The sequence below is a fragment of the Leptinotarsa decemlineata genome, unplaced genomic scaffold, assembly GCF_025532065.1.
Source record: "Leptinotarsa decemlineata unplaced genomic scaffold, Ldec_3_MD MMD2_tig00026328_RagTag_RagTag, whole genome shotgun sequence".
Lineage (NCBI taxonomy): Eukaryota > Metazoa > Arthropoda > Insecta > Coleoptera > Chrysomelidae > Leptinotarsa > Leptinotarsa decemlineata.
This window is the reverse complement of record NW_027412688.1, coordinates 28,258,286-28,278,404: the sequence shown is the minus strand read 5'-3', so window position 1 is coordinate 28,278,404 and position 20,119 is coordinate 28,258,286. Positions and strand designations below refer to the sequence as shown.

General features: G+C 33.8%; 3 protein-coding genes and 1 long non-coding RNA gene across 4 annotated transcripts; 3 read left to right on the top strand and 1 right to left on the bottom strand.

The window, feature by feature from the left end:
* On the top strand, positions 1-3,230 carry LOC111515612 (V-type proton ATPase subunit Vha36-1). Its single transcript, XM_023171860.2, has 4 exons — positions 1-161; positions 217-482; positions 790-1,005; positions 2,775-3,230. Exons 1-4 carry the CDS (start codon positions 121-123, stop codon positions 2,993-2,995), a joined length of 744 nt encoding a protein of 247 aa, XP_023027628.1. The 5' UTR covers positions 1-120; the 3' UTR covers positions 2,996-3,230.
* A 2,317-nt stretch (positions 3,231-5,547) lies between these two features.
* LOC141485570 (uncharacterized) lies at positions 5,548-10,673 on the top strand. The gene is made up of 2 exons (XR_012467288.1): positions 5,548-7,822; positions 7,874-10,673. It is a non-coding gene; the product is annotated as an uncharacterized lncRNA (long non-coding RNA).
* On the bottom strand, positions 10,043-15,276 carry LOC111515714 (uncharacterized). The gene is made up of 4 exons (XM_023171946.2): positions 13,533-15,276; positions 13,419-13,479; positions 11,452-11,493; positions 10,043-11,210 (listed from the first exon to the last, which is right to left on the bottom strand). Exons 1-4 carry the CDS (start codon positions 15,039-15,041, stop codon positions 10,336-10,338), a joined length of 2,487 nt encoding a protein of 828 aa, XP_023027714.2. The 5' UTR covers positions 15,042-15,276; the 3' UTR covers positions 10,043-10,335.
* A 3,230-nt stretch (positions 15,277-18,506) lies between these two features.
* Positions 18,507-19,506, top strand: LOC111515811 (peptidyl-tRNA hydrolase 2, mitochondrial). The gene is made up of 3 exons (XM_023172043.2): positions 18,507-18,747; positions 18,903-19,065; positions 19,149-19,506. The coding sequence occupies exons 1-3, from the start codon at positions 18,607-18,609 to the stop codon at positions 19,352-19,354; spliced, it is 510 nt and encodes a 169-aa protein (XP_023027811.1). The 5' UTR covers positions 18,507-18,606; the 3' UTR covers positions 19,355-19,506.
* The last annotated feature ends 613 nt before the right edge of the window (positions 19,507-20,119 follow it).

Here is a 20,119-nt window from a genome sequence, read left to right as displayed (position 1 = left end):
GAGGGATCGTCAGTCAGCTGACTTGTATTGAGTGACATTAAACATCACCTTATGATCCTCAAATTTGTAAGTCTTGTGATCAATTTTTAAAATAGTCACTTGAAGTCGTGAGTTTACACTATGTCTTCAAAAGAAAGATTACCGATTTTTCCTTCCAGAGGGTAAGCTTTTTAAATTTGACTTGATATTTACGAAGTTATGCAAACTTTATTTCAGAGCTCAAATGATGATGAAAGCAAGACTTAAGGGAGCGCAGAAAGGACACAGTTTACTCAAGAAAAAAGCTGATGCACTGCAAATGAGATTTCGTATGATTTTGAACAAGATTATACAGACTAAAACTCTCATGGGGGAAGTGATGAAAGAAGCTGCCTTTTCTCTAGCCGAAGCAAAATTTGCTACAGGCGACTTCAATCAAGTTGTGTTACAAAATGTGACTAAGGCACAAATTAAAATAAGAACCAAAAAAGACAATGTCGCAGGTAAATAATCTGAAGTATATTTTTTTAGTTTGTTAATTTACTTTTTTTTCAAACTTTGCTTCGCCATCCAAATTGAGAACTGAATTCATTTAGTAAAATCTCATTTTGTGTTCGTTTAATACATATCTGAGTGCTCCATTAACTTGATAAGCTTCAGCTACATTTACTTTGTGTTCCGTATTCACAAGAGAGAGGAAAAAATGTGATATGTTAGCTCTGAGATATACGTTAAATATGGAGGTGGATTCTTCAAATGAACACACTGAAAGTGTATTTCTTTTGTAGAAACTTCAATGTTTTGTTTAAGGTGTAACCTTACCGGTTTTTGAATGCTATCAAGATGGTACTGATACATATGAATTGGCTGGATTAGCTAGAGGAGGGCAGCAATTGGCTAAACTAAAAAAGAACTATCAGAGCGCAGTGAGGCTTCTGGTGGAATTGGCATCTTTGCAAACTTCATTTGTAACCTTAGATGAAGTCATCAAAATCACAAACAGAAGAGTTAATGCTATTGAACATGGTGAGTATAAATTACAAATAATTTGTAAAAGGGAACCGCTTGACTAAAGTTCACTATTATTAGGCTATTTACATGAATCCCAAAGGATAATGAAAAGTCACAAGAAGTAGTACTTTACAATATATTGTAAAATCTTGAAAAAACTCAACATTAAGGGTAGAACTGGAACCTCTGACTGAATAAATTCAAAACAAGCACGGCTTGTAGAACTGCAACACTAGTATCGACACGTGTTTCACTAACCAAGTTGGTGCCTTCAGGTGAAGTAGACTGATTCCTAAGTCTAAACCCGGCATATTCGTGAAAGGCAAAACTGGAATCTCTGGCTTAGAATAACATTTGAAGTCTTCTTCATCTTCTGAACACACCAACTTGGTGTTTTTATTTTCCAACATCTTGTCTTTGGGTTACGTAACTGATTTATCTACTATATTTGAAGGATACCCATTGCTTTCAGCTATGTCTCCGATAACATTCTTCTCGTAACAAGCCCATGTACAAGAAAGTTTAGTCCTGCAATTTTGTGCTATGAAGAAAAGTGTAAGCTATTAGAAATATGTCTAAAAGTACTGGTATTCTTACTATAAATATAAATTCTGGATCCTAATCACTAAGACATCCAAAAATGGTAAATCTTCGTTGTTTTCAATTTCACATATAAATTTAATATTCGGGGATCTTCTTTTAAGAGTCAAAACAAAGTCCTTTATGTCCAAAATGGCAAATACATCATCTACATAATAGATTCAAGTCCATGGAAAGAAATTCAACTCCCCTTTTACTCCCAATTCAAATCGGCTCATTAATAGATCAGCTATAAAGGGGGGGTTTCTCATTGCCTTGCCATCGTGATGTCTCCAAAAATGGTTGTTGAACTGGAAGCAATTTTGTTCCACACAGATTTCTGTATGGAGTCTTGCTTCACTAAGACCATTAAACCTTTCACAATTTCTACCCAAAATCGTTGGTGTGTTTCTAATAGTGAAAGTGTACCCTATTAATTATAAATAGGCCAACTTCTGAATTAGTAATTAGTCTACTTCACCTACTGAAGAAGCCAACTCGGTTGGTGAAACGCACGTCGAGAATAGTGTTACAGTTCTGTTTGGGAGCAGTGCTTGTTTTGCACATAGAACCGTCATACAACCATATGCTGAATATTGCCAACTCTGCTGTAAAAAGTACTAGATAATTTAAGTACTTAATTCATTACTTATCCATGTGAATTAATTTGAATATCAAGTATGTTATAAATTTATGCTGCTGTTTGAATTTATAAATCATTTATATTTGTGCGAATTACGTAAGTCTATTTCACTACATAAAATAATCAAATGCACTTGACTCCACTCCATCACATTTCTTCTCATAAGTGCTCGGATTGAATTTAAACGCCAAAAATCCTCAGCTTACTTTTGGGTTTGAATTCAACGTAAGTTTGATAGTGGTGTAAATATTTAGTTTCAGTTGGCTTAATTTTTCTTCATGTATATGGCACATTCTGCATAATTAGTGTAAATGGTTTTTCACTTTCAAAAGTTATCAACTCAAAATTTTTTAGTAATTTTGAAAAGTTTTCAATTCTGTAGGAGTTGATGATATACTCATTTCCTAATTGACTATTATTTTTGAGGCTATGTCATGTTGAATGAAAAAAAAAAAAAAGGAGTCATAATGATTCGATACACTCGGAGTAGCTATTTGTTTATATAATTTAATTATTTTTTCAAGAGGTTGAAAAATTATTTGCACCAATTTTCCATTTTCAGTTATTATTCCCAGAATTGACCGTACTTTGGCCTACATCATTTCTGAACTTGATGAACTGGAAAGAGAAGAATTTTACAGGCTGAAAAAAATTCAGGATAAAAAGAAAATTCATAAAGCTAAAGTTGAGAAGGAGAAACAAGCTCTTATTCAAGCAGGACTTTTGAAAGAAAGCAGTGCAGGCAACTTGTTAGATGAGGGTGATGAAGATCTTCTGTTTTAAATTGGGTGTTCAAAAATAGCAGTTTGAGGATTCCTTCAATTGATGATGGATATGAAAACTGCAGTTCAACAGCAGATATGATATTGAATTGACTATTCCAACATTGAATTGACCGTATCAATATTACATAATGTATATATTATTTAACAATTTTTCAGATATACTTGTTTTTCCCCATATTACCTTTTATGAATAGAATAGAATACCTGTCTATTAAACATTCCTTTTGATTTCATCCTCGATATTTCATTAATACTTACCTTTGTTAATTTTTTTTACCATAGTTTCATATCACAACCAGAGATGCAATTTCTCTTATCCCTAAAATAATACAAGTTCTTCAAAAATCAGTCCCTGCAGAGTACATACAGCTGCCGCGCTGAGTCATGGCCGGTGAGAAGCTATTTTTTGTGACAAACATTTATACTGAAGTTCTACCAAATTCAAATCATGATCGTGGTTCTACTTCAAGTGCCAGTAGTATCAAGAGCGACAGCTTCTACTGCCGCCAGCATTAATAGGGCAAGACTGAGAATATTCATCAAATACAGAAATAAATTATATGTAACTAGTGTTTTGTAGCTTTTAAAACTACTTGGTCACTATGTAAGTTAACCTTAAATAAAGATGTTTGAAAATAAAAATTCGGGAATATATAAAATAAACTGTGAGGACTGTGACAAAATGTATAAGCTATTAAAACTTGTTGAAAAAAAACTAGCAGCATATATCCAATTTCGGAGACCAGAAAAGTCTAGTGTCGTTCAACACGTCTTAGAGATCGGCCATAAAACAAATGATCACTGTCCAAAATTGTTGAGATCAGTATATGACATTGAACTTTTGGATGCTTTTGAAATACTGGATATAACAATGTGTGATTTAAGAACTACGAATAGCGACAGAGGTTGCCGATTGTTCATCTTTATGGAAGTGTACATTGTTAGATATAAATAGACAGAGTTTAAAGTTAGGAATTAGTCTACACAATATCCTGTAGACGCCAATTTGATTGGTGAAACGCGCGTTGAGAAGAGTGTTGCAGTACTGTTTGAGAGCAATTGCTAAACTTCAGACTACAGCCTTTTCGGTAGATAATTTACAAATTTTGAATCAAGTAACAAGTTGAAATATCTTTTAAATCATCTTCAATTTACAGCTCATGTTGGGCTTTACTATTTATAGTAATTTTCAAGTCTCCGATAAATTAAGTTGTTGCAGATTAATAAAATTTAGCTCAATTCTTAGCCTCCATCAGAACTTTAAGTACACCATATTGAAAACACATGCTGTAGTTCAGAAACTATTAGACTGTGTCATGGATGTAACCTTTGAACATATTATGTCTAAAGTGTTCTCCGTTATTGTAAGTACTGGCCTTGTTGAAAAATATTTACGAAATTTCATCAATAAAATTATTACATAGTTACCTTCCTTGTTGTGAAACTGAGTTATCAAACCACTGGATCCGAAACAGAAGTTGACAATTTTAGGCCAATAACGTAAACTTCAAGTACAGTAAAGATAAAAAAATTATGTTTACTAGTTTAGTGATCCAGTAATTTTTCTGAAAAAGGGGTTGGTGGGTTACAGGATACATTTTTTGTTAAAAAAACAATTGTAATCTTGCCGAAGTTTCGAAGTTGATTACATTCTTCTTCAGGGCTCGACAAGTAGTTTTTTCGTGTTGATAATATTACTATTTTAAAAACCATCAGACATATTAGATACATATTTAAAAAATAAAAAACATTGCAACAACAAATTTCCGAGGCAACACCAACACAAAACGACATGAAACAAACGAATTTTCGTTTGTTTCAACAGCAGGACCACAATGACCGGTTTCAAGGTGTTACCTTTCATCAGTGCAGAAAAGATCCAACCCAAACAGCAGTGTTCCTGTCCTTACATGGGTCTCTTCAATCTTGGGGACTGGAAAAAGTCGCAGCGGGCCAAATCTGGTGAATACGGTGGCTGATGCATGATTGCGTTGTTATTTTTGGCCAAAAAATTACGAACAAGCAATGACGAGTGAGCAGGTGCATAACCGTGATGCGGAAGCCGTGAATTGTTTTCCCACAATACTGGACGTTTTCTTGGTATTCTCGCAAGCGGCGCATAATATCAAGATGACACTCTTTATTGACGGTACGATCATGTGGCAAGAACTTCTAATGAACTACGCCAAGGTCTTGGTTCTATGAGCTCTTCCATTGGGACGACTGGATTTTGGTTTCGATGTCATAACAATATACTCATGATTTGTCAGTAGTTATGACCCTTTTAAGCACATCTGGATCGCCTTTGATGGCGTACAACAATTCCTGAGCAATGCTCATGCGACGGCTTTTTAGTAAAAATTCAACAATTTTGGAACGAACTTCGCTACCACAATCACCATATGCCACTGTCAACATTTCAAGTATTTTTGAGCACTTAATTCCATTTTTTACACAAGATTTGATGAATATTACAAACCGTTATTTTTAACACTTTGACGCCTGTTTCGACCACCAAGTAATCATCTTTAAGAGGAAGAATAAACTCCTTTCTCTTGAAGATGATCACTTATGGTGATCGAAACACGTGTCGAACTGTTAAAAATAACGGTTTGGTGTTGGGATAGTACTCCAGTAATATTCATTACTACACCAAAGGTTCCAAACAGGCATCACAAGTACAAGATTTGATGCAAATTCTTTGATCCATATTTTCGATAGCTGAAATTCGCCGAACATGCAAAACACTCCTAACTTTTATGCCTGTCACCAACAAACTAAACAAACATGCTAAACAGGTGAAACTGTGAACATATGTTCAAGACATGTGTACCAACAAAAATTCACCCGCGAAATATAAACATTCACCATATTTTTTTGAACAAACTCCGAATGTATGAAACCTTTATCTAACTAGTAACGACTCCATCTCGTGAACAAAGCCCCAAAAGCGGGGAAGAAACATCTCATGTACCGATACTCTAGCTGAAATCAAAATAGGTGAAGGGTGTATCGTGGAGAGATACATAGATACCTATACGTAGAGAAATAAACATTTAGAAAAACAAAATCGTATTTTGTTCCTCAGGGAATTATGTTTGTTCCCTAATTTTCACAATACATCCGAAGCAGGGCCGTAGCAAAAAGAAAAACCGGGGGGAGGAGGGAATCCAAATTTTCCCAACCCCACCAGCAAAATTTCCCAACTTTCGAAAAAATTAAAGTCGAGGGATTAGCTATCCAAAGCTTGGCTGAATGCTTGTGCCCGTTAGAGTAGGCACAAACAAAAACAAATTTTGGTAATTATAAAACTAATAATGGGAATTATTCTACTTTGGACCAAGGTCCTTGGTCTTCCACCATGTATAGGAATATTTAATACAAATGAAAGCAAACAACACTTAAATATTATTGTGCTTATTGTTTTCTACTATTATTTTTTCTATCTTCACGGCCCAATTTCCCAACTTTTTCAAGTCAAAAAAACAGCGAAAAGTTGGGAATTTTGTAAAATTGTCACTTCAAAATTTGTGGACTGTTCTCTTCCTTGGGAGAAATTAAACTTTTTTGAAGTTTTCAAACAACTCAGAATTTCAAAGTATGGGATCTCCAAGTTATGCGTGTTGGGAAATCCCAACCTTCTCCGGTTTCTTTCTCTTTTCTTATTACATCTTCCTTTCTTTTCTCTCATTTTTATTCATTTAATTTTTATTCATTTTTTTACCATTATTTTTTTCTATCTTCACTGCCCAAAATTTACCAACTTTGTCCCAAGTCGAATAATCAGGGGAGGAGGTTCCCCTCCATGGCGACGGCCCTGATCCGAAGTGAAGACTGGCCTGAACGAATTGTTCCTTTAGATGACTTGATTTATAGCCAGTCTTCAAATATGCCCACTTACTATATCTCATATCCTGTTTATCAACTTCATATTATAGAGGAATAATAATTAGTTTCACTAATGACAGTTCATAATATTTAGGGTAATCTATAGGATCAGATAAAAACGGAAACTGAAAAGTATCTATGAAAATGATATATTTCAATTCACATACCATAATTCACAGAATTCACGTGTTATAATTTTTAAATGGTATTTTCCACTTCAAAAACAAAAAAAACACACCTAAGCAACTCTATTGCTTGTGTTATGGGCTTGAAATGTATTTGAAGTAGTTTAAGTGTTTCATCAAAATTTAGTGGTAATAGATCAACTACATTAATATTGAGAAATATCAACATAAATAAAAGGGAAAAATAGGTAAAATAAGAAAATAAAAAAAATAGATATTCATGATTCTGCAGATAACAACACTAGAAGGAAAAGGGAGGTGAGGTGTTTGACGAGGAGAAGTGATATTATCAATGAGTGATTTGTTGTTTTTGTCAGAAAATGTTTATAAAAATATAAATTTTTTATAAAAAATATAAACAAACAAATGAACCTTGAATATGTAAAAAAACAGATACATGCAAAGCCTTTTGTGAAAAAAATTGATGAACCACTGCAGTTTATGAAGTTGAGCTCTTACAAATATCTTGGTGGGATTTTTACAGCTTGAAAATATAAGGAAATGCATTTATAAAAATATTACACCCACCGTCTCATACTACGGAGCGAGACAAAAAATTTAGTTACTATTTTGCAAGAAAAATGATTGGCATCAAAGATGACAAATAATTCAATATGACGCCAAAGAAAGCAAATCATATATCAGTTCAAAATTCAAAAGAAACATGGATTGGAGATGAAAAACGTCAATTTTCTCACCACTATTAGTAATAGTAGAATATGTTAATCACCCGAATGTAATTTAATATACATGTGCGTATGTAAATTCGTGTGTGTAAAACCCCTACAAATCCGAGATTTCAGGAACTCCGAGGCAAATACATCACCAGAACAATCAGAAGCAGCAACACCACCGCGAATGAGACACTGGTCACCCCCTGGACGCCCCGCGGGGGCCCAAGGATCTCCAGGAAAAAGTTCCCATTTCCTCCTGCCAGGCTCCTAGGAGCCCTGGAGGATTTCCTGGGGCGGTTACGGAACATCCTTGAAGAGTTCCCGCTGGCGATCAGGTAAAAGACAGCTCACTGCCAGAGGAGGAGAACAGGAATAAATAGTTCTACCTATATTCCAAGACTCATCAGATCCCGAACCAACCAACAAACCACCTGCAACTATACCCGGACAACCTCACCAAGGATAACCCAACCCATACACAAAAACAGCAATGGCCAAGGAACGAGATAAGACCCACTAACCCGACCAAAACAGGACAAAAACACTGTAACCATACATATACACCCAACAGCAATGACTAGATTGAGCTACACACAAAAACAATTAATTTTTTTTTAATTAACACAGCCCCTGAAGAGGCACTTGCCTACAGCACGGTACAACATAAAACACATGTAATAGTAACTTAGCAACTTTAAGAGAAAAATAAACGTATTCGATCAATACAAGTCCACTGATGAAACACAACAATCGTTTAATTATACTAAGATTCCAAAATAGTAGGCACTAAATTCTCAGAAATGACTGACGTTTTTGCCTTGATCTGTATCTTGCAGTGGCGTACGGAAACTATACTTAACAGATGAGGGAAAACGATAAAATATATATAATCACAACTTTGACAACGTTTTCGTTTTAATGCAATAATTTTCTGAGAATTTACTGCCTACTATCATATAATTGTACTATAGTAAATTTTAAAGTCATTCAAAATGGTTAACTTTTTCCTAATTTACTCTTGTTTCCAATTTTCTCATGCTGGGCCCACCTTATCTTGAACATATTGTACCTACATGTTTTTGAGTTTTAATAACATTTTCACAGACTGATGACTCATACTGATTTTTTTAAAAGTTTATTTGTCATGTGCAATCTGAAACATTCAGTATCTGTGGTAATATTTTGTTTGTCATGTATTTTCATTTTAATTACATAAACTTCATTACTGTTAACAATAATGAAGTTGAAATGTAAAAACAAACCATTTTAAAAAAATACATTTCAAATACAACAGTTGAACAAAGTGGTTACTTTAAATATAACTTTTCATCTTCAAATATTATTGAATCACAATATTGAAAATACATCATACGGGAAAATTTCAAAATTTTGAAGAAAATAATAAGTCACTTTTTTGAATAATACAGTTTAGTTTTAGAAATGAAGAAGGTAACTTCATTTTGAAACGAATTCAATTTTTTTTCTGACTTGCCCTGTTTGCTACTTGACTCGAACATGCAGTAACTTTCGATGGTATTTAAACTTCAACTGTTATACATTTTGAAAATTTGCAATTTCCAAAATAATAACAATAAACATGCTCATTGACCAGATTCTCAAATAATTGTATACTAGTCAAAATCAATAAAAATATAGGTAAACAATGGCTGGAATGAATATATGTATGTAAAATAAACTACAATAATAAAATAAATTTAAAAACACGCTTCTTTGTCGAACACTCTGAATTAATTTACGACATTCATGTGTCTTAATTTCTATTTACTTCATTATTACTGTTAGTTTGTTAATTTCCATATAAACTAGTTTGTTTTTTGAGAAACAAATGGTAGAACAATCAGCTTTGAGGTATAAAGAAAAAATGAAATGTTAATTTTTTTCCTCTCTGATTTTTTAATTGTTTCGCCAGGAATTGAAATCCCTAATTTCGTGCTCATTTAACCGATTCATGCTGTTAAGCCACGACAACTGGCAGACTCTTATCACTTTGATGTGCAGAAAGCACTACAAATGAAATTTGAATCTGATAAACAAAGTAAATCGGCTCGTTTCATTTGCTGAATGTAGTTTTATTTTCAAATCCTGAATAATGAATTGTCAAATGTTTTTTTCTTAAAAACCTTTGATTGGCCGATCTCTCCAACGAATATAGGAGCATTATCAGTGAAATGTTGACCAATTATTAATGAATTTTTATTTAAACAAAACATTTTCTAGCTTAAAAGCTCTAAGAGTAATTTTTATGAAACTATAAACAAAATGTACAAAAACTTCAAATTAAATTGTTATGTTTATATTGATAACATATGTCTTACATCAGAATTACCATTATACATAATATTTATATCATACATATACTTATTTATTACTAGTATAAATTCCGTTTCAATATCAGATGGCAACTGTTGACAGTATTCTTATCACCAATTTCATTGAAAAAACCCTATCCTGATTTGAAACGAAATGTTTTTATTATGAGTCTATAGAAACACATCAAGCATCTAAATCTAACATTTCAATATTCAAAACAAAAACAATTACCCCAACGAAACTATTAAAACCATAAATAATTAATAATAATTATTACTAAAACTCGAATGCGTTTGGTTGCCTCTACCTCTCCCTCCAAAGGAAGAAGGAATTTGATTGAAACCTAGGTCATCTCGGCTGGATGGGAGAAAGCGTGGAGGTGGACTGGGGTTATTATATCGAGACACTCCGTACAGTTCAGAACCGGGACGGAAGTTCGTTCTGGTCTGTTTTGAAGGAAATGATAAATCAAAATCATCTACGTCAACATTTCTACTAAACTTAGATCCAGACTTTGCAAGCAACTGAGCAGGTGTTAAAGAAGCCAAAGATTGACTCTTTGGAATTTTTACAAGGAAATCACCCTCTGTAACTTGGGTGCTGACAGAAAAAGTGACTCCTTCCCCGCCACACTGTACCCCAGATGATTTGTAAACAATTTTTTTACGCCTTTCACATTCCTGGCACTTCCAGACCTCGGTCTGAACAAATTTTGATAACTGGTTGTTTGAGAGACGCGTCAAATTTGGTGGTATCATTGTACCAATATCATTTTGATTAATGTTTTTGTTGTGAGATATCAGAGGAGGAGGAGGAGGGGGAGAAGTTTCTTCCAAACGTACAGCGGTACCCACACTAGATGAACCATCTTGGTCGTCCACATCAACTACAGCTTCATTCATGAGTCCAATACTCTGCAGTAGGTGATTGATGTAATTGGTGAAGGCAGATTTATGCTGGTCTTTCTTAGGCATGTCGGTGAAAGGAATCTTCAACTGCGAGAACTTCACCAAGGGGGACTTGAATTTATCTTGAGGCAGTATTGACTGTTTCGATTTTCTTATAATCAGTGGTCCGGTAAATTTCTTTTCACTATTTCCCAATATTTTTATAGCATCCTGACACCGTGAAATTACTGTAATCCATTACAATCATTATGTATCAATTATTGAACTCCACTGAATAGACAATATCAACAAAAAGTGCTTGTAAATACAAGACGCATTTATAAATATTCATTCAAATGCGCTGGTACTTTTCAAAGGGTGTCGCACAATGTTTATGATGAAAGAAAAACAACTAAACAAGTTCATTTTCTTTTAATAGTACCAAGTATCTAGTAACAAATAAATAGTAAATGAATTTGTGAAACTTACCCTTTATTTTTTCTTGAATGTGTGCTGGACTGTCTGCGCAAACTGAACAAAAAATTATCAATTAATAAGGCAAATTTAATTTAGAACATCTGAAAAGTCCTGTGTTAGCAGTATATTTGAGTGATAGGAATAATTCAAACAACTGAACTCACTTCATCAAGAAGTAAAACCTAAATATAAATAAATATTATTTCAAAATATTTCAGTCTGGATTTTGATCTTCGATATAACAATAATACTTTTTTGAACATTCTTTCAGATTTTGAAATAAGCAGGGGATTACTTTACATTACTAAGCGTTAATAAAAAATCATTATCAGATCCGTTAGAATGATAATTGAAGCTACGAGGGGCCAATTTATAAAAAACCATTCAAGAATAATAAAGCTTCATTAAAAATGAATCAAACACTTTTTCAGTTTATGTTTTCTCAACCTTTAGTTTTATGTTTACAGACTAAAATGGCAATTGTGGTAAAAGTTTCAAAGACTTGAGAATATGGAAGTGTCTCCTTTAGAGTAAATAACGAAAAATGCTGCTTATCTTTAGATCTTCATTCAGCCTTCAATAATTTAAAGATTTACAGTTTGGTCCGTTATTCAGTACTTCTATTTTCTGGTAATTCTAAAAATTTGACTTTCGTAACTAAATTTCTTGAAATAATCCCAAGTGACATGTCTCATATACGAAGATTAATCGATCAAAATGTTTGCAATTCAATAATTTAAAAAATCTTGCTTTTAAACAAATTCTTTCCTGTGTAATAATTTTTCCGAGATGTATATTTTCAAGTCACTTGCTTAACATTTTTAAAATTATGTATACACATACATTTTAACTTGCTGCGCTTGAGCTATAATCCTTGATTACTTCCCTCTATGCATAAAAACAATGAAAAAGTTGAGCCAATTAAAATATGACAATTACCGTTAACAAAAATATTTTTGGGTCAATTATAATTTTTGATTTAATCCTTGAGTATATATTAAAGTTTCTTTTTTGTGGAGATAATCTCGACCTACGGTCTCAGAATATAATCAAATTATTTTACATCCAAATCATCTGCTTCATAAAATTTCGATAATTATATATTTGCACTGATTAAACTTGGTGCATTTGGGTTATAATCCAATATTTCCTTTTAGAAAAAACTCTTTTTCAAATAACAGTATCTTACGAATGGTTACTCATAAACCAGAGGCATTGTGAATTATCTCAAACTGGTTTCTTTATATACCTGTTTGTTTAACAAAAAATAGTGAAAAAGTGATACTTACCAAGATGGAGTTGGATGTAGTAATGTAATGAAAGCTATGATTGTTGAAGAAGCATATCTGTATTTCTTTTTTGAAAATTTGCTTCAACAGGTTTCAAGAGTCATTTAGACAAATTTGGGAAGTTTGAAGGTATTGCAGTTTTAATTAGCTATCTTCTAGATGCAAATGCATTGCAGAAACCACCAATCTAGAGGACTCAAGTCTATTTTTTTAGGTATTGCAGATCATTTCTTTTTTGTTTTATATATTTTTTGGGAAATACAAAGCTGTGACATATCTGTTATCATAGATGTAATTTGATTTACATCCAGTAACGCAACAAAGGCGAGGAATATTTGTTCACTAATCTTTTGAAACATTCTTCAAAAATCAGAATGAATACTAAATGATTCACCACCTTCCACTTCAAATTATGGCCGTTTTTGAAAAAAATCACCAACACTTTCAAATCATATCTTACCAACATCAAAGGAGTGAGACTATAGAAAAACTCTAATTTCTCATTGATATTAACTTGACTTTCAAAACGTAGGATCCCCGAAAGTGTTGCCGTCTCTTTTTACCAAATTCGGCTGTGGATTGATCCATTTTGAAATGTAATACCTTCATTTCTAGATAGATGTCTTCATTTTATGCTTAAAATTTGTTTGGACGGTTCAAGTTAAAAATGAATAAAAATAATAGCAGTACCTTCTGGTTTAGCAGTTATTGCCAAAAATTCTGATAATGTAATCTTGCTGTCTTGAAAAAGCTGTAAAAGAATATAAATCAATGAAATACCAAAAAAATTGAAAGAAATGTTACTTTAGCAATATCCTCCTTAGATTCTAATCCTCTTGCGATTCCCTGGGAAAGTCGGTTGAAATTCATAATGCTGGATCTTTGAGAAGGAAATATAGGTTTGGGTGATTCAACGGGTTTCTGTAAGGTGTTAACTTGCAATGGCAGGTGGGATAAATTTTCAGTTGGTCGAGGTTGTGATCCTCCATAATTCAATACAGGGTTAGGTTGAGGTGTTCCGATAAAAAAGTTCTGATCATAGGGGTCATACTGAGTTTGTACATGGGGATTAAACTGAGGTGGCACCACGGGAGCTACAATTGGTGGTGGTACAGGGGCAGGAGCCGGAACTGGTGATGGATGAGACAACTGTGCTAATGGTTGCATATTAAGATTGTACATTTCAGGAGTTGAGGTTGGTGCAGGCTGTAGGTGTTGTAGAGGCATCATTTGGATGGCTGGTCGAGTCTCATTGAGTTTTTCAGCAATTTCCTGCAAAAAAGATTTTTTCTCTTCTCTTCTACGTTTTGCTGATCTAGATCTGGATCTTCTGTGTCTGGAATATGAATCCGGACTAGCTCTTGGGCGTATTGGTGAATATCTACTTCGCCTATTTCTGTAGTAAGGACTGATACTCCTACTTCTTCTCAATGAAATTCTTTCGATACTTCTTCTCCTAATAGGACTTCTTCTTGGAGAGGCTCTTCTTGGACTTCTCCTAGGACTCCTCCTTGGTGAAATTCTTCTTGGAGAAATTCTCCGTCTTGGGCTAAAATTTATTAGGGGACTTTTTGTCCTTTTTTTAGTTTTTTCTTTGCTCCTACTTCTTTTTCGGGGGCTTCTGCTTTGGCTCAATTTGATAGATTTTTCTTGCTGATCCATCTCTTCCTTCTTTTTCTTTACTTCTTCAATATCCATCTCCATCTCCATTCCAGGAGGTACTAATCCAGTTTCCACTAGTTTGAGTTTCTCTGTTATGATCTTCTTCTCTTTATCCTTTTCACATTTAGCCTTATCACGTTCAATGTCTCTTTTAGTTTTCTTTGGATCACGGCGGATATCAAATTCATCTGCATTGATCATTCCTTCTCTACTGCTTCTTTTGTTAGTTTTTTTATCTTCACTGGTATTTTTCCCGTGTCTCCTGAATTCTCCATTTTCATCCATTTTTTTCTTTTCTTTCTTAAGTTTATTGCGTCTCTCTTTAGCAAGACTCTTTTTCTTGCCTTTTTTAAAGGTCATTGAATTTCCGTCCTTACCAGAATGTTGTTTATCTTCTTCTCCTTCATCTTCATCTACAATATCCAATCCAGCCATGAAATCTTCTTTCAAAAAATCATCGAAAAAATCACCAGGAACATCTTCTTCAACACCATCATCATCATCATCGTCACCACAAATTTCTCCCTTTTCAGGGTTATCCTTGTCATTAGATTTTTGTGAATCATCCTTTGCATTAACTGGCTCCATTGGTGTATTTTTTTCGGGAATTTCAGTTATGACAAGTTTATTGTTGAGATTGTCGAGTTTCATCAATGGCAGATTATCCAATCTAATAATTTTTCACACCTCACTTTAACTTGGAAATTTTATTGATTATTCACCTTCCACGTTATTTTACAAATACCGATATTTAAATGTTCTGAATTATAAAAACCTAAAAAATCCTGAGTTTGAAAGTTGTATCAAACTCAAAATATTGAAATAATTGTCGACTCAATAATATATCGATTTTACGAATCCACCATTAAAAATTGAAAGAAAACACAATATGACAATTGACAAGTTACAGTTACTCGAAGTGCAATGGTGCACACTTTGAGTAGCTTTCTTTAGGTACACTGGAGTTGAGGCCCGATTTAGCAGGCAGTGCTTCTTACGTCATTGACATCGATATTATTACACCTTGAAATAAGATTTTCGAAATACCCTGCCAATAGGTGGACATACCTTTTACATTGACAGTTTGCCTTTAGATAACATTATTTGAATATGCAATACGGTTCATGGAATAAGCCTCAAGAAACACTTCTTGCTCTATCGAGTGTCAACTCGAAAGCATATATCTTTAACAATATAATAATTAGTAGTTTGACGTTTCGGCTTCGGCTTTGAAGCCATTTACAAGGATCTATCACTACATTTAGGTCTCAATCTGCCTACTCCTCAGGTAGTGACACGCTGCAAGGTTTTGTGACTTAATGCAGGGGCCTACCAACCAAGTTTCGTCGCTAGTCTCTGCAAGGGTCTTAATCTGCTTACTCCCAAGCTGTTAAGAACAATCAGGACAGAGAACCAGAACAGGCCTAATAGACAGGGTGTTTATATAACATGAGGGCACCTTAGATTATGCACAAATCAAAAAAGCGAATTTATCTGCTGGGGAATAAATAATTGTAACATAGACAATAGGGGCATATGACTTTTTTATGTATCCGCAAGTTCTACCACCTGAATTAGTAGGCAGTAATAAATTTCAAAGAGAGACGGAGCGATTTCGATTTATATTTATTCTAAATGTTGAGGATGTCTGAGAGTGGAATATCATACCAACCAAGTCTTTTGGTTCTTCTTGAATGATGATTTTTTTCTAAAAGTGTATGTAGTGAGAGAAAGCTAAGCTGATGGAAGATTCTGAAAAGTTCAAAGAATCGTTCTTTTGGTGCATTGATAGACCTACCAATGGTTTAACTTGAATACCTATATATCCTCTCTGCAAGCCCAATAACCGAACTGTTGTTCAGTCGTGAAAATCTAACGGTAGTGAGGTATGTTCAACTGATTTGTAGTTTCATTAGTTGGGACTTTACAGAATATGACATCGTGAGATAATCTCAGAACGTCACTATATCGTCTACATAAAAAATGTCGTCTTAACATTTTGTTGTCAAGAGAAATTGATAGCGCTCTTTTCCTGTTTAATGAAGAAGAACCATTATCGAAAGATGAAGAGCCGATTTGACACCATTGGTAACAGTATTGAGAACATATTTTTGAATTGGTTCGTCAATAAACCTCATGACATTTTTTCCAATCTACAACAAATACAACAGAGTGGAGACGGAAGTTGAGACGAATAGTGCAAGATCCCTTTTCGATTTGGGATCTATTGAAAAAAGTATCATTTACCGATTTGTCATTAGATGATTTAAAGGAAACATCAAAAATTACTCTGAGCTTCATCAAAATACTATTAGGGTTGATAACACAATGATGTGCAATATAATGAAAAGTATTCTTGTAGAGGAGTTGGGTTCGATAAATTCGAAAAATTGTTTATATGAATATGAATGAGAGATCAGCCTCCTTTGAAAGGAAATAATACGGCGATGATCTATTTGAGATGAATTTGGAAATTTGATCGAAATAAGGTTTAAATGAAATATGAATGGTGTAACGTCTCCTTTTATCACTGGCGTTGGTTTTAGTGAACATTTTTTCACTTAGTGTTTTGTCTTCTGGATCAATGGACTTTTTATAAGGAAAGTCTTCAAGTTCCAGAAACTTATGGTGAAATCATTCTAGAAAGACATAGCTTGAGCAGAAGAATGAAGTAGGAGAATAAGAGATGAAATCACAATCAACATTTCCCATATGCTCATCATTTTGTTTCTCAACAAATTTGCAAACTTTGAGAAAATGGGATCAATGGCGTGTAGAGTGTTGAATTGAGGATCAGCTAATTGTATGTTGGAGATGTGGAACCGAGAGCATATTTTCATTAATTTCATTTTCATTACAACATCCACTGTGAGAATATATTCCCCGGAATTGCGAGGGCGAAAAGTTAGAGAAACCAACTTGAATACGGTTGAGTTTATATTGAGAATGCAATATCAATTCGAGATAAACCTCATTTTTTGGATCATTTTTCAGACATGAAATAATCTCAACTAACATTGTCTAAGAGAATTCGGACAATTTGTGAGTCACGTAGAGGAGCATCCGCTGTGTCAAAGTGTAACTTTTTCATTGCGTCACAGCCTCCAACAAATAATTGGCAGTTGGCAGTTGGCAACATTCGAAAGCGCATGCCCATAAAATACACTTTATTTGAGAACTGAAGCTAGACTGCTGCAATTCGTGCGCTGCTGTTCCATTGTAACAAACTTCCAGAAGACAGCTCAGAATCACAGAGCTCAGTTATAAAATGAGCAGTGCAAAGGTGGCTGCTAATGTTAGCTGCCAAAATTTTCGAATATTTTGGGGCGAATATTTACAACGAACGTTGTAAATGATACCTTTTATGTTATGAATAAACATGATACCTTTTTGTATACCCCTTTCAGAGAGCGGAGGGCGAAAATTCACTCCGGAATAATGTCATATATTGACCATTCTGTAGAGATTTGATGTATGCTGAGTTATCAAAATAAACACATGGAACGAGAAATTTTTTCCATAATATATAATTCAGTTCCTTGTATACTCTGCACATGAAGCAACGGAAATATACAAAGAATCATGAAATAACAGTAGTAGAAAGCAACCACTCTGAAATACTCGATTGGAAAATAGGTTTACTGAATAAAAAAAAAGTTTACTGCTTTGTGACATAGTTTTTTTTCACCCTGTAAACTTATTCTTTTAGAGTGATCGCTCTCTACTATTGTTATTTCATGATTCTCTATATATTTCAGTTGCTAAATTTTGCGCAAATTATATAAGGAACTGAATTATATATGGAAATCAGTCAATATAGTAAACATAAACAATGACAATCAATTTTGTTTTTCTCGTTTAAAGCGTTCATTTTGATAACTCTGTATACATTAAATCTCTACTGTACAGAATGTTCAATATATGATATTATTTATGAGTGAATTTTCGCGCTCCGCTCTTTGAAGGGAGATATACAAAGATCATCTGTGAAACTTCACAAGTTTATTCATGGCATAAAAAATATCAATTTTACTCTTTTACTCTGTGTACGCTACTGATCGTTCGGAAGTATTCGGAAATTTTGCCATTATAACATTAGCAGCCAACTTTAGACTGTTCTTTGAATGATGAGTGAAATGGAAATGTGTGTGACCAAATAATCTTCGCGACATCCCGGGGAGACTCATATTGAGTCTCTGAATTTTGTTAAACAATTATGGGTTTAGTAACAAGTAATTCGTATTTTGTCTTCAGTATGGGGACGTTTATTGGTGCTGCTACAACATATTTTATCACCAGATTGAAGCATAAGCCCAAAGAGGAAATCTGGATAAATGGAATGGATGATAAATATGAGGTTAGGTATGGTTAAGCCAGTTGCAAATATTCTAATTATTTATGTGGAGTTTTTTTATGGTATGAAATAAGTTTAACTTGAGATTTCTATATCCTAGTTGAACTTCATATTGTTCGTTGATCTCAACGTTACATTCCTGAAGTTATCATTTTCAGTTCAAGGTTCCCACAGATGAGTATAGATTAATAATTGGAGTACGAAATGACCTGAAAATGCAGAAAGGAAAAGTTGCTGCTCAGTGTGGTCATGCTGCTGTAGCAGCTTATGTGAAATGTTTGAAACAAAATCCAAAGGTGGTAAAAAACTGGATGAGGTTTGGTCAGTATTCTTTTTTAGTTTATAACTAATTTGTAGCTGTACAAAATTTGGTATTCCAACACCTGTTTGATATATTTTTGTAGGTGGAACCAAAATTGCACTGAGAATTGATTCTGAAGAGGAAATGATGGCACTGGACAAATGTGCTAAAGAGTTTGGTGTATTGTCAAGTGTAATTCGTGATGCAGGTCAAACGCAAGTGGCTCCTGGTACTAGAACTGTTATCGCAATAGGGCCAGCTCCTAAAAGTGTTCTAGAAAAAATAACAGGTCATCTAAAGTTATATTAACTTTGTAGGAAGTATTTCAATAAAGCTCAGCAAAAATTTTGATGAAAGTGGTAAATGATTGAAACATTTGGAAACTTCAGTTCTCATGATTTTGATGACTTCCTACCTCAAAAATGTATTTTCTAGGAAATTAAAGCTCATTTTCTTCCTCAGTTATTCATTCAGTGAAGTGGGTGCTAAAAGGTAGGGGTTGGATCACCCAAGAAGATTTTGTTTCTAATGATTGGCTCAGAAAAATGACACTTCGTGGTTCACAAAGTTTTTAGTGAGGTTAGTTACAAATATAAACTTGAAAAATGAAGACATGAAAACCAAATTAATACAACTGGAGTGAAATAAAATATGAAAAGTTCAAGTCTAGGTGAGGGGCTGACACATTGGCGCTTGGAAGGTGCAACTGAAGTTTTGAATAGTACAGCTACTAATCTTAGCACTGTAACAACTATTGGAAATGTATCAAAACTCTGGTTATAAGTTGGCATTAATTACCTTTTGGATTACACAAATTATGAGATCTGTAGGTTATAAGTCGACATTAATTACCCTTTGGATTACACAAATTATGAGATCTGTAGGTTATATTAGAAGCCAAAGATTTTTCTCTTATTTTTTTTTAAATACCTTTTCTTTGGTTATGGAATGGATGGTTGAAGTTAGTGGTTTTTATTTTATTTTTATAGGCATCAACCTTCATAATATATCCAAACATGTATTTGGTTACAATAGGTACAAAAGTTAAGCTAGATTCCGAGAGCTATGACGATC